We start from the raw sequence: 14,094 nt of genomic DNA, 5'->3' as shown, positions 1-14,094 counted from the left end.
TGGAACTACTTACTCAGAGGACAGATGAAGTTGGGAAGAAGATATTACACTGAACAGCATCTCCAGCAACTGGTTTCTGAGCCAGATTGTCTTTCCAGATGTTTGGCTTCCAGCTACAAAATAAGGAAATTCAGATTTGAGAGAAAACGGATGTAAAGAGACATACTATTTGCTGCAGTAAGCAATCGTATTCACCAAATGCTTCGTTCACCCAGGAATTGGGGCATGGATGGGACTCAAAATTCTGGCATTCAGTTCTAGACTTCCATGCAATGCTTAAAAAGAATTTCAGGACATGTTCCTAAAGTTCTCTTTAACTGGAGATGATTTTATTGCTTCCTATCCACTTTCCCCAAAAATCCTAAAAATAACAAGGTCAAGTTTATCTTCCAGCAGAAGAATTTTTTTTCACTATCATAGGCTGCAACACTTCTTGACCACCTACTACATGCTGGGCATTATGGGAGGCATTGGGAGCAGAGTGGTGAAGATTTTAGTACCCGATCTCAATTCCTGCTCTCAATGTGTTTCCAGACTAAACCTTCAGCATATCAATGTTGCATTAAAAATAGAGCTTGCGTTGTAGAGTTCAGAATGCAGTCCATATTAGAAGGGCTGACTGAATAAGCTTACTTTTGGCCCATTATCCATTCATTCATTCCCTTGGTTAACCACTTATTTTACAACCAATTCAGGGCACGTGAATGCAGAAATATGACCGATGTGGCAGTTTGGAGAAGCGGAATCAGGTTTCTCTTTATTTGGATTCTGGCCCCAAAGGTCTTCTATCTCTGAGCCTCCGTTTCCTCATTTGCAAAATGGGAATAGTAATACCTACTCTTCAGGTTTGACCTAAAGATAAGAGATCATTTTCCTAGACTAAGTAAGAGTGTCCAATAGAATCTTTTTCAATGATAAGAATGTTTTCTATCTCTCCTGTCGAATACAGTAACCACTAGGCTCGTGTGGTTATCGAGCACTTGGAATGGAGCTCGTGTGACTGAGGAATTGAATTTTTAATTGCATTTAATTTCTACCAGTTAAAATTTAAATGTAAATGGCCACATGTAGCTAGAGGCTCCCATCTTGGACAGCACAGATCTGTAGGGCCCAGGACCAAGTTCCCTTCACACCTGCCCTGGCAGAGGGAACATGACATAGCTTCTGTTCTGCACCTGGTTGGGAGGAGAGAGACCCAAAAAAACAAATCACTAACCTGTGCATTAGAGTAAGCGCAAGGACTTTAGAAGCCCAGAGGAGGTGACTTAACCTGGCTTGGTATGACCAGGAATGGTTAACTCAGTGGGCAAAGCAGGGGGTGGGGTGGGACAGGAGAGGCATTTCTGCCAAGGGAACAACACATACAAAGCATGGCTGGAGGGCACCATCACATATTAGGATGTGCAGGTGCTCAGAGTGCTGAAGTTGGGGCTCATCAGAGGAGCAGAGGTAGGAAGGACTCAACCAAGAAGGTAAGCAGGAACTGGGTCATGAAGGATCCCACCTGTTGGCCTATAGGGAACTGAGTTTTATCCTGGAGGTCTTAGAAGCCATTCCAGGTTGTGACGGAAGAATAAACAATTTGATATGACTGTAACCCTACTCATAACACTATGACCTCACAAGCCACTACTTGGGAACAATTGCTCAGTTGTGAGTACCTTCCCTTTTCTTTGCCTCAGCCCTTCCCTCTACAAAATGGGCCCATGACAGGTGGCTCTCAGGGGTGCCCTGAGGGCCATCCTGCTGCTTTCAGACTGGTGTCTGAGAAAGGTCTCCTCACCAGACACTGAGGAGTCCAGGCCTCCATCCACGCAGATCTGCCTCTCATTCACCGAAGAAGGCTTGAGGGTGTAGACAACAAACAGCCCAATTCTTAATGCAGAGAGAGAGGGATATGTTCAGTGGTGGGCTCCACCCACGTCTGCTCAACACATAGGAAGGTTTTCTACACAGATCCACCCAAATCAGCTTCAAGGGAGGGTTTGAGACACATCACATTATTCTGTGATCAATGCAGTGTTTCCAGAGACTTCTAAAATCTATCATCAGAGCAGTTAACTCTGGCTCTGCCAGATAAACATAACAGAGAGTGCTGAGGATGGAAAAGGCTACGTACCATGTCAACTGGGACTGTCCTTTGGGAAGTCTGCAAAAAGCAGACACGTTGGGTCAATGGCTGATGAGGAGGACTGTGCTCACAGGAACTTGAATTCTTGGCATAGTAAGTACGTCTGGGCACCAGGGAGCTGTGAGCACATAGCCCTGAGGGGAGTCTTGCAGAACCACCCCTTTTCTCAACTCTCAGCCCTGAATAGAACCTCTGGAAGGTTCCAAGGGAATGGAACCTGCCACTGCACTGAAGGGTAATGTTGCTGGGTTGAGTGTGGTCAGGAGAGAACTGAGGCCTATATACCCTTGTGAAATAGTCCCAAGGCTCTGCCCTTCCCCCTGGGAAGCATGGCACAGTACCTGAGCAAGTCCTGGATGCTGAAGTGGCCCCTCAGCTGACAGCCTAGGATGGCAATGATGGTGGGGATCTTGGAGAAGGTGAGGCCCGGCTCATTGAAGAGGAAGACGAGCTTGGGTATAAGCTGTGCCTGGTGAGCAACTTCAGCATTCCGGGGTCCTTCCCTGGTGAGCCCAGGAGAAAGGCAGTAAAAGCTTTTACTGGAATGAACCAAATTTGCTGTGTTTCTGCTAAAAAGGTTTCCCAGGCTGGGCTTGCTCCATGGCCCTCTGACTCCAATGCTCTCTTGGCAACTCATCAAAATGCTGTCAGACACCCATTGAATATGTGTCTGCCGAGAGTTGCTCAGGGATGAGCCTCCCATGCCCTTCCACCCCCCCCCCCCCGAAACTGCCTTCAAAGATAACCCCCAGTTATTGACTTTTAAATTCCAAGCCTCAGGGAAAACTAATGCTGGTCTCAGAAAACTCAGAACAAAGACAGCAGACTCGCGTGCGACCGCGGAGCACTCTCCAACAGCCAGGAGCGAGGGGCCCTTGGCGAGTCTGTCTGGGGTGTGCGCTCTTCCTGCCCGCCCCAAACCACAAAGTGGATGAATACGCCACTAGGAGTCAAAGGGGAAAAAGACAGAATTCAAGCATCCGCATCCCCCTTCTTAGGATAATCACAAATTCAATTTCCCGTAAGTTCTACTCAACCAAAGAAAACAGCTCCCAGGATAAATGTCCATCTTTAAGAAAACAACAAGTACAGAAAGAAAGTGGGAAAAGGAAAGAAAAAAAAAAAGGTGAAGGAGGGCGAATCTGGGTGGGTGGTTCCTTCTTGAACTGTCTTTTCAGTACTAACAGGACAAATTCTGCCAACCTCCACATCCCTGATACTGAGGCAGAACCAGCCCAGTTCTGTGTGTGGTTTGTATTCACAGCTCTCATTGTGTTTTGTGCTCTTTCTTATCATGGCACTAAGCAGCCTGTTTTTCTGTATTCCTTCTCCACAGGACTGTCTTGTTCCTCTTGAACTTCCAGCCCTGAGGAGCTGCCCAGCAGCCATCTTGCCGTCTGCCCACATGAAGCCAGCACGGAGGAAAGCATGAACAAGACAGGTGACAGGTCTCAGATGAAGTAGTGTGAGTGCCACCCGGCCACATGTGAAGATCTGCCCCATTCCAATGTATGAGCCAATAAATTCCCCCTTTCTCAACCTTCCTTTTGCCCTCCCTCCTCCCTCCCTTCCTTCCTTAAGTTGGTTTGAGTTGTATTTCTGCTGCTTGTAACCAAAAGAGCCCTGAATGATTTAAAAAGTGACTTGGAGAAGTCATTTAGAGGGAGAGTGGGTTGGGAGGCAAACAGGACACAGAGAAGTGTTTTCCTTTGCTGGCCACATATACTGAGCCCGAGAGGGTGTGAGGCCCAAATCCACCAGGGAGACAGACTTGCCCCACATAAGTGAGCCACTGGGAAGGGCATTGCTACGACTGAATGTTCGTGTCCCCCCCAAAATTCATGTGTTAAAACCTAACCATAGGATTTGGAGGTACAGTCTCTGGAGGTAAACACATCCCCTAGTGATGGGATTAGCACCTTTATAAAAGAGATGCCAGAGAGCTCCCTTGCCCCTCCCACCAGGCGACACTATAGTAAGGAGACTGCTGTTAACCAGGAAGGGGGACCCTCCCCAGACACTGAATCTGCCAGTGATGTTGATGTTAGACTTGATGTTAGATGTTAGGCTTCCAGCCTCGAGAACTGTGAGAAATAAGTTTCTGTTGTTTATTCAGCACCCTGTCTATCATATTTTGTCACGGCAGCCCAAACAGACCCAGACAGACATGCTGTCACCTGGGAGTCCAGTGGTCTGGAAATGGGAGAAGGCCGTGGTTGCTGAGCCACCGGCTGTCCTGTCCCCTCAGTCCCCCTTCTTGGCATGAAGCCATTAGTCCTAGAGCCCCGCACTGCCAAAGCCCAGCCTACCTTGGTGATCGAAGGATTTCCACAAAATGGGAAAAGAGGGAGAGCTCCAGGTTGTCTGCAGAATTCATCCAGAGCTGGGGACAACAAACACACAGTGAAACCAAGACGTGTGTGAAGAAGGGATTCCAGGCAGTGTAAGCAGGTACAGAGCTGCTTAGGCAAGCTCCTTAGGCTTGAAATTCACTAACACAATTTAGCTGCTCAAGAATCTGACCCACTCTCCCGACACCTAGAACTTAGAGGGTGCCTGCCCCGGGGGGAAGCTCAGACGCCATTCCTCTCCTCCCCATCTTTGCTGCTGCCCAGTGCTTCCGTGTGAGTCTAGATTTGAACCAAGGACACTCGCCCTCACCTCCGTCTGGCCCTCAGCCCTGCTGCCCGTGTAGCCGTACCCCAAACGCAGTTCATCCTCGCTGGAGCCTACAAGGCAAATACCAGTCTTCCCAAGTTAGAGATGAGAAAATAGAGGCTGAAACAGACCAGTTGAGTGACAGGCCCCACTCACCACTGGCAAGTGGTAGGACTGGAGTTAGAAGCTGAGTCTTGGCTGTCTGGGTTTATGCTCCCGCGACCACGCACCCAACTTGTGCATGCATCAGTTTCTTCACTTCTTTCCTCCGTAAATCCTGCAGCACCGCCCACACCTTCCCTTATACAGCTGCTCTGCGAGCTGTGCACAGAGGGGAGATGCACTGTGATTCCGAGAGTGAACTTTATCACTCAGGTCGTTATCATTCACAGTAAACAAAATACAGCGGCCAACCATCCTCCTGGGGCACAGCTGATGGCACGCCTTCATGTCTCATGCCTATTTCCTTTCAGAGAGCTTGACTATTTCTTACTTCTAAATACTGACATTTCCTAAGGCCCAGAATTAAAAAGGTTCCGGCACGGGATTGCAAGAGTGCAATCATAGAGCAGCAAAGAAAGCTCACGCTTCTAAATGAGGCCGTGTTCTAGAGTCAAGAAGTGCCCTGTAAGTCCTAAAACGATATCATTATCTGCATTTAGTAGCTAAGAAGAGTGAAGACTCAGAGAGACTAAGTAACTTGCCTGGCGCCCCACGGTTTCTAATTGGCAGAGGCTGGCTTCAAAGCCTGGTCTGTCTGACCATGGAGCCCATTCTCTTGTCTCTCCCCTGTGCTCCCCCCAGGCATCTCCTGCAGACAGTGACCCCTAGGGTCAATAATCGACCTCACTTGAATCAAGCAGGTGGCCATGGCTCCATCCTCTTACTTAAGAGTGAAAGCAAAAGAGCCTCAGAGGACCCAAGTTTATGAGGGGGCCCATGGAGGCAGAGACCACCCCTCTCCAGTCCCCAGGGCCCAGGACCACACATGCCACATAATGGGCACTTAATAAGGACCCATTAAATTTTTTAAAAGAGTGAATGCAAAGTAAATCAAGGTAAAATAAGTGTATTGCTCTTAAGCCAGAAACACTAACAGACTTCCAGCCCCTGTTTCACAGTCACTACCCGGAACACACAGAGGAGGGCAGCTGCCATTTTGGAGAGCTGGTGTGGGCTGACGTGGCCCCAGTAGGGGTGGCGGTAGGCAGGCATGGCACCCCAACGTGCAAGTCTGGAGGAGTCCAAGAGCCTAAACACGTGGAATAGTCACTCGTGAAGGCAGTCACTGAACAAATGCTATGCCAGCGTCAGTGCCGGGAGCCGGGAGAACCGAGAAAGTCAAAGACTGAACCTAACAATCTTGTGTGTTCCTGAGCCCTTACCTTTCCCACAGAAGCATATCCCTGTTTCTGTTCCAGAGCACTGACAGTAAGAAGCTGCCATTGGAGGCTGCCTAGCTCTTTAGAAATTACATAATACCAACTACCTGAATTTTGGGAAACATGGATAATTGAACCTTTTGGTTGTTATCCTGTGTCACATAACCCCTGTACTAAGGACAGCACTGAGATGTCTGGATTAGATTTCTTTGAACATCAGATGGAGACCATGTCAAATTCTGCCCTCTCCCCAACCCCTGGGACCATCTCACTCTCAGAATGAGCTGGCCTGTCCCTTTTTTCAAGGAACCCAAAACCTCAACCTCCTGTCCCTCCACTGCTTCTCGACTTCCTGTCTCGCTCCTCCCTCTCAACTAGCTGCCTCAGTCATTATGCATGGATCCCACACGTTCTCTTGCAACCCACTCTCTTGTCTCTAAACCTTCCCTCTCCTTTAAGGACTTGTCCCATCAATAGCGACACTCTCACTGGTATTTTTAACCATCCTTTTCCACTGCTTCCTCCTCCTCAGCCTACAACCACACTCAAGTCCCTTAAGTCTTGAAACTTCCTTCTACTCTCTTCTCCTTTTCTTCTATCTTGACTTCTTCGGTGCTCTCCTCACCTCGCTTCTGACCCTACAATTTACCTTTCACCAGGCCTGTCAGTGACCCCCAGGTGACCTCCAAGTGACTTCCAAATTTTACACAATCTTACAAATTACAAAATCTACGACTTATACATCCTCACTCTTACTTTACTTGATGTAGGCAGACATTTGTGAAAGACCTCTTCTTTTTGAAATTCCCTCCTAATCTTAAAATGTTACTTTGTTTCTTATTTATTTATTTATTTATTTATTTATTTATTTTAGCTTCTAGTTGTTATGGGTTGCTTGTGTTCTTAACTCCAGCTTTAAAAGCACCAGCTTATCTAAGAGTTTACTCAGGGAGGGGTGGGATGGACCTCAAGGTCATTCCAGGAGCAGACAGTGGGGGGTGGTGGGTTCCTCCATTGGAAATTTCTGGGCGGGGCTGCTGACTGAGATGCTTTGGAGCCAAGCTGCCAGAGCACAGCCACGGCACTCTAGAACGTACAGATGTGCAGCCAAGGCATGCTGTCTTGTTTATCAGTATAGTGAGGTCATTTGTGCATATCTCCTTTCCTTTTGTGCACAGGGAGCCTATATTCCATGTCTGGCTGGCTTCCTGTACAACACTTTCATCCATCTTCAGAAGCAGATCCAGGGCCCAATTCAATTAGCTAATATTTTATTTAGGATTTTTTTTAGCTATATTTATGAATAAGATTGGCTTGGACTTTTTCATTTCCCATACTGTCTTTTTTCGGTTCTGCATTCAAGATTAGCTCATAAAATAAGCTGGGAGTGCTCCCTTTCCAGTTTCTTGGAAGAGTTTAAAAGGTTGGAATGGCCTGTTTGCTGACAGGTAGAACTTCCCTATAGAAACCCTGAGCCTGGACTTGCCTTGTGGATGTTGTTGGCTTGTAAGATTTTAAACGCGTGATTCTGTTATTTGATGGTTATGGGACCCTTTGAGTTTTTACCTCTTTTTGAGTGAATTTTGAAAACAAATTTTCTTTGGAGATTGTTCAAATGAGCTAAGTGTTCACATTTATTGGCACAAAGTTGCTAATCCTATTTTTGCTACCTTTCTAATTGCACATTCCTCCGTGGTTATTCTTCCTTTCCTTCCTAATATTACTTCGTTGTGCCTCTCATTTTCCCCCCGTCCCCCACCTTGGCCAATCTCAACAAGTTTGTCTGTGTTATGAGAACCAGTTATTGGCCTTGCTGACATTTCTATGTTTGTTTCTTTCCTACTTAATTAATGTTCTCATCTCTTTTTTCCTTCCTTCTTCCTCTGAATTTTGTTTTTGTTTGTTTTTGTTTGTTTGTTTGTTTAGGGTTTTTGTGTTTTTCTTTTTGTTTGGTCATCCTATCTTCTTGATCTAAAGGTTCTGTTCATTACTTTCAAGTGTTCTTTTTTTCAATATATACATTGACGTTTATAATTTTTTCTCCAAATCCAGCTTTCACCAGCCCCCCACAATGCACAGTACTTTTTTATACTGTGTTATACACAGTATTCCTTCCATTCAGCTCTATACCACTTCTAATATGAATGAGGAGCCTCATTAATCCTCCTCCTTATCCCACTGCCTTTGCCAAAATTTAGGTTTCAAAATTTTTCACCTGGATTTCTGTAGCAATCTCATGACCCACTCTCCCTGCCTGGGGCTCCTGCCACCAGAGTAATAGGCTTAAAATAAAACTCTGTCGTGTGGTATTTTAGTTAACATCCTTGGATATCAGCAATTTAGCAAAACATATCAATAGTCTGAAAATTGCTTATAAAGCCTAATAATTCAACTTTGATCATTTACTCAAAGGAAATAGTTTTTAAACCAAGGGAACTGTGTGCACAAAAGTGCCATCTATAGTGACATTTATTCATATACGAATAACATAGCAGAATAATCTAAGACTTTGACAATAGGGGGATAGTGAAGAAACCAGGAATTTCCTATAAGACAGATACTATTCTGATTCAGAACAATACTTGCAAAAGTACAAAATAAATGTTTTTAAATGTGAAGTTCACATCTTTAACAGGCATTATTGGTGAGGGTCATTGAAGGAGTAATGATGGAGAGTTGAAAAGTGTTGCTAAAGCATAGGGCTTGCTGGGAGCCTATGAGACTATGAAAGGGGCATGACGTGAGGGAGCGGACCTCGAGTTCTTGACTGGATGGGTCTCAGAAATATTCTTTTGGACTTTCAGTGACTGGGTGTGCAGCAATGCAGCACAGGGCGTAGGGGACTTCCTAGCACTAGTGTGCCTCTAATTTTATTCCCTGGCTCCTCGTATGTTCCTCATCTCCCTTTCTCAAGACCTATTTCCTCCCCATTTGCCTGTCTGTGGCCCAGGGCTTATGTCTTTGCCACTGTCTGGTTCTTAGAGTCCCAGACTTTGGGAGGTGAGCTATAGGTGGTGTTGTCCCTGTCTCTCCGTCTTGTAATGAGCTGTAATATCTACTCTTAACACAGGATCATTTGGAACAGGAGTTCTGAGGAGGAGAGTGAGGACTGTGCTAGACTTGAATGATGGTGTCTCCTCCAAGGCTGTAGGCTCCAGAGCGTCCTAATATTGTAAAATGTGAAGAGCAGACACGCGGGACATCAGTGTCTTTCCCTTTTCACTGAAAGTGTTTTAACCAAAACAAAAAAGGCGGGGGGAGTCCATAATAAATGCTTCTAATGTCCATATTATGTGAGGAAAGGCGGGACTTAAAATAATATCTACACTATGATAGTGACTATGATATGAAAATACATGTGTATTGTGCATAGGAAGTACAAAAAAGCAATGCCTTAAAAGTTGGCAAAGGCCATCTGGGTCTCAGAAACAGGAGCTTCCTCCCCCGCCCTACTTCTCTGTAATTTTAAGTATTCTACAATAAGCATATAATTTTTTTAGCTTAAAAATATCCATTTTTAAAATACTTCCACAGACTCCAGCACGGATTGGCTAAAGGGCATGTCCTACAGCCTAGCATCTCCAGCCTGTCTTGTCTCCTCCTCCAGCCTCACCTCTCCTTGCAACAAATAGCCCTCCAGGGACCCTCCAAGCCACTTGCTTTCAAATCCCCGTGGTTGTTTCTCATCCTTCCTGTGTGCAAATAGTGCCCACTCCACCTGGAACATTCCCCACTGAATGCACTCTGCCAGACTCAGCCCCAGAGTCCCTGAACGGGAAATCTGAATTGGCTGTGCTCTCACCCCACTCCCCAAATGCCCTGTGCCTGTCTCTCCGTGGCACCTAGCACAGCGTAGTGTCAACTTGGTTATGTCCTGGGCCCAAGAGGCTGGATCCTGGTTATCACCACATCTCCAGGACATGGCTAATGCCTGACCCCAGTGGGCACTTAGTAAATAGTCTTGTGAATGGAGCAATCCACCCAAAGTTCTGTGCAGTCCTCCTCTGTTAGCCTCAGGCTTACCCTCAGGGTCTCTCAGTCAGCCCTTGCAAGGAACATTTGTCAACAGCAAAGCACCATTCAATGGAACTAGGGGTATATATTTTTTAAACCTACGGTTTTAAGGCCCTTACCCAGATACTATCTGGTTTGACCCCCGCACCAGCCTGTGAGGGAGAGATGACGGTCTCCATTTCACACACTAGAAGACTAGAACTCAGAGAAATCAAGGGACTTGCCCAAGGCCGCACAGCCCATGGGTGGTAGGATTTAATTATAAAAAGGGCCTCTGGGCTCCAAAGCCATTAAGGTTTTCCTTCTCACGACCCTCCTGACTATTGAGGAAGCTGAGCTGCTGAGTTTAGAGGAAGCACCAGACTTTCTTTCCCATCACACACACCCACTCCTTCAGGGCTAATGACCAGTCTCCAGTTTACCTCAAAATTGCAGAGGATGTGTTGAAAGACACCAACATTGGTGACAAGAGAGGAGCCGAAGCCCAGTTCTGCAGTGCCAGCAATGGAGAGGATGAGCTGAAAACTTCGCTGGTTTAGGAGAGAGGTCTTTTTCCTCAGGAGGAAAGCCATTATCTGAACAAGTGAAAACACAAAGCGGTTTCCTCGTGAGTGCATCACTAGAACTCTTTCTCCGTCCCTGCTTGTTCCCACCAGCACGTGTGGTCAACCCAGGCCGAAAGCCCTCTGCTCTCTGGTGCCACCTCCCTCGTCCCCACGATCCCAGAAGAAAAACACACACCAAATTTGTGGCGGCTTCCCCACCGGTGTCCACTTTCCTGTACTCGTGTGACTTGACCTCTCACTAGGGACCCCCTGCTTTTTCCCGAAAATCTCCTCCCGTGTTCGCAGAATGCTACTCTCTCTTGGTTTCCTCCTACATTTCTGAGTGTTCTTTTTCATTTTCCTTTACATTTGCATTCATAGCCATCCCACAAATGTTGGCGTGTCACCAGGAAGCCACGCCTCCCCATGAGCTCAGCTGCACCATCACTTCAGGCTGCAGCCACCCGATGGACCTTTCTACTTACTGTGCCAGGCCCAGGGAATCAGCCACATGCAAACTTCCGTACGAGGACAGAGGTGATGGGGTCCCTGTGGCCCATACCCACCTCAGAGACTAATGAGATAGATCTTACCTAGACTCGTGTCTCTGTTGACCTCAGTCACACAAAAGTCAGGCTGCCTAGCCATCTCCTGGCATCTGGGTTCTCATCCACAGCTCAGTTCCTAAGCCTGGATCTGACACTGCCCAGCCCTGTCCTGCCAGACATCATTTCTAAAGGAAGTCTTGCTTGCTGTTCTAAACTGCACATTTGTGTCCTCCCCAAATTCATGTGTTGAAACACTTTCCCACAGTGAAATGTGATCTGGAGGTGGGTCCTATGGGAGGTAATTAGGATTAGAGGGGGTCATGAAGGTGGAGCCTCATGGTGGGATTAGTGCCCTTCGAAGAGTCACAAGAGAGCTTGCCTCCTCTCTCTGATCTTTCCCATGTGAGGATCAATGAGAAGTTGGCTATCTGCAATCCAGAGGAGGGCCCTCACCCAACCGGACCATGCTGGGACCCTGATCTTGGACTTCCCCAGCCTCCAGAACTGTGAGAAATAACTTTCTGTTGTTTATAAGCCACCCGGTCTGTGATATTCTGTTATAGTAGTCCAGCTGCTAAAGGCAGCTGTGATCAGTGAATACTCAATATCTTTCCAGATTGCTCCAGCCACTTCTTGGATATATCTGAAATCTGACCACTCCCCACTCCCCCACCAAGACATAATTAGGATGGCTGAAGATTGAGAAAAATCACACATGCATGCTGACTGGTTTCACTTGCAGTCACAGTGTTAAATGCCAAAGTAGCCCTCATTTAGCCTGGTGGCCAACTCTGTTTTTCTAGGAAGCTGGTGTTCTTCATGCCAAAGATGAGAATTTCAACTCTTCTCCTCTTTCCCCAACCCTGTCTGTTGAGAAGACAGAACCCATCAGACATGAACGCTCTCGTCTGCCCACACCAGATCTACAGGGATCTGTGTTGCATCTTTCTGGTCATAAGCAGGGCCTCCATCTGCAGACCTTCTGGAACCCACCCCTCACCTCCTCAAGAACATGGCTCCATGGGATAGTTCTTCTCTCCTAGCTTCATCCATCTCTTTCCTTTTCTCTTCTGTCACTTCCTCCCATCGACAAAAATTCTGTAGTATTTCTCATCTTAAAAAGAACCCTCTCTTGACTCCTAATCCTTCTAGTTTGGGCTCCATTTCTCTACTCCTCTTTGTAGGTAAACTTCCAGAAGGCATTAATAGGCACACTCTGGCCCCATGTCCTCACTTCACCCTCTGTCTTCAACCCTCTTCAAATAGCTACTGCTTCTACCTATCCAATCGTCTTGGAAAGGTCACCAGTGACTTCCAGGTGCCAAATCCAACAGGCACATCTCTGTCCTCATTTGCTTTGTTATTTATCAGCATTTAGTATTGTTTGATCCCACCTGCCTTCTTGAAATACTGCCTTCTTTCAGATTCTTCAACAAAACTTTCTTCAGTTTCTCTCCCCTCTGCTTCTCAATCTCCTTTGTTGGGTTTTGATCATATTTTCAGCCTGTACGTGGCTAGATCCTTATTGCTTCCTCCTCAGCTCTCCTCTCTTCTCTTCCTACTCCTTCTCTTTGGCCATTTCTTGAATGCCTTTGTCTGAAATATCATCATGATGGTATTGATGACTCTCACATTTATACCTGCAGCCCAGTTTGCCCCTCTAAGCTCCAGAGTTATCTGTCCCACATGACATTTTACCTTTGATGTCACACAGACATTTCAGATTTAGCATGTCCCAAATATCTTCTTTCCTTCCTGTCTGCAGCACTCTGGACACACAGAACTGCTTTCCAGTGCTATCTGCCCACCCTTCCCACAAAGATCCCAAATCTTTCCAGGCCAGAAATGTAGTCTCATAGCATGCTGGACTCTCTCTCAGTCCCCTGTTCAAATCTCACCCTTCTGGACCATCTTCCTTTGTGGTTTCGAAGGTCATTCTAAAGCATGAATCCTTCCATTTCCCTGTTCCAAGCCTTCTTATGATTGCTCATCCCTTCCAAGATAAAATCCACGCCTCTTGGAGTAGCAGAGTTCTGGTCATTGTCTGTCTCTCCATCCAGGTTATTGTGTACAGACCCATCATTGTCCTTCCTCCCCTCCACATGGAGGACACTGAACAGGATCCCTTAAGTGTTTTTCTTTATTTTTTTTTTAATGTTTATTTATTTCTGAGACAGAGAGAGACAGAGCATGAGTCGGGGAGGGGCAGAGAGAGAGGGAGACACAGAATCCGAAGCAGGCTCCAGGCTCCGAGCTGTCAGCACAGAGCCCAACGTGGGGCTCGAACCCACAAACCGTGAGATCATGACTTGAGCTGAAGTCGGTCGCTCAACCGACTAAGCCACCCAGGAGCCCCAGGATCCCTTAAGTATTCTTAATGTTAGTCTGGAACACTGTCCTTCTTTACCATGCTATGAAAATCCATCTTATAAAACTTGCCTGGATGCCACCTCATTTGAGCAGAGGATGATACACAAGTTTGGATAGAAATAACATATAGAGAGGTTCATGCTCTCGTGCTCTTAGGTCCAATCAGAAAACCAGCAAATGAATAAAGTAAAAGTCTAAAAGTAATTAAATTTACTCTTAAGCAGGCCATTTAATTGAAGACCCTTGTTTGCATTCACTGAGTCATTCCATAAAACCTTGTTGAGTAACTGCTGTGTACCACGTGCTCTTAGGGTGGACAAGCAGACCCGTCCTGCTTTCATGGGACATCTCCCTAGGGGCCTAGGGGGACAAAACAGACCACAAACATGACAAGTATATAGAGATCCTACCAACTGGCCATGCAGGTTATGAAGAAACAGAAAGCA

The 14,094-nt window shown here is 46.5% G+C and overlaps 1 protein-coding gene across 7 annotated transcripts in view; it reads right to left on the bottom strand.

The window, feature by feature from the left end:
• Nucleotides 1–14,094, bottom strand: part of WDFY4 (WDFY family member 4) — a 292,598-nt gene that overhangs the window by 168,801 nt on the left and 109,703 nt on the right. For all 7 annotated transcript variants that reach the window (XR_008291964.1, XM_053206796.1, XM_053206793.1 and 4 more), the window contains 5 exons: nucleotides 10,608–10,760; nucleotides 4,441–4,514; nucleotides 2,473–2,634; nucleotides 1,784–1,875; nucleotides 14–113 (listed from right to left, as the gene is read on the bottom strand). Coding sequence is in view for 6 of the 7 variants with exons in the window: in XM_053206796.1 (XP_053062771.1) it covers nucleotides 14–113; nucleotides 1,784–1,875; nucleotides 2,473–2,634; nucleotides 4,441–4,514; nucleotides 10,608–10,760 (581 nt within the window). In the remaining variant the exon portion in view is untranslated. The remainder of the gene's footprint in view (nucleotides 1–13; nucleotides 114–1,783; nucleotides 1,876–2,472; nucleotides 2,635–4,440; nucleotides 4,515–10,607; nucleotides 10,761–14,094) is intronic.

The sequence above is a fragment of the Acinonyx jubatus genome, chromosome D2 (genome assembly GCF_027475565.1).
Source record: "Acinonyx jubatus isolate Ajub_Pintada_27869175 chromosome D2, VMU_Ajub_asm_v1.0, whole genome shotgun sequence".
In the NCBI taxonomy this organism is placed as follows: domain Eukaryota; kingdom Metazoa; phylum Chordata; class Mammalia; order Carnivora; family Felidae; genus Acinonyx; species Acinonyx jubatus.
The sequence above is the reverse complement of the archived record's forward strand: the minus strand, read 5'-3'. Positions and strand labels throughout refer to the sequence as shown.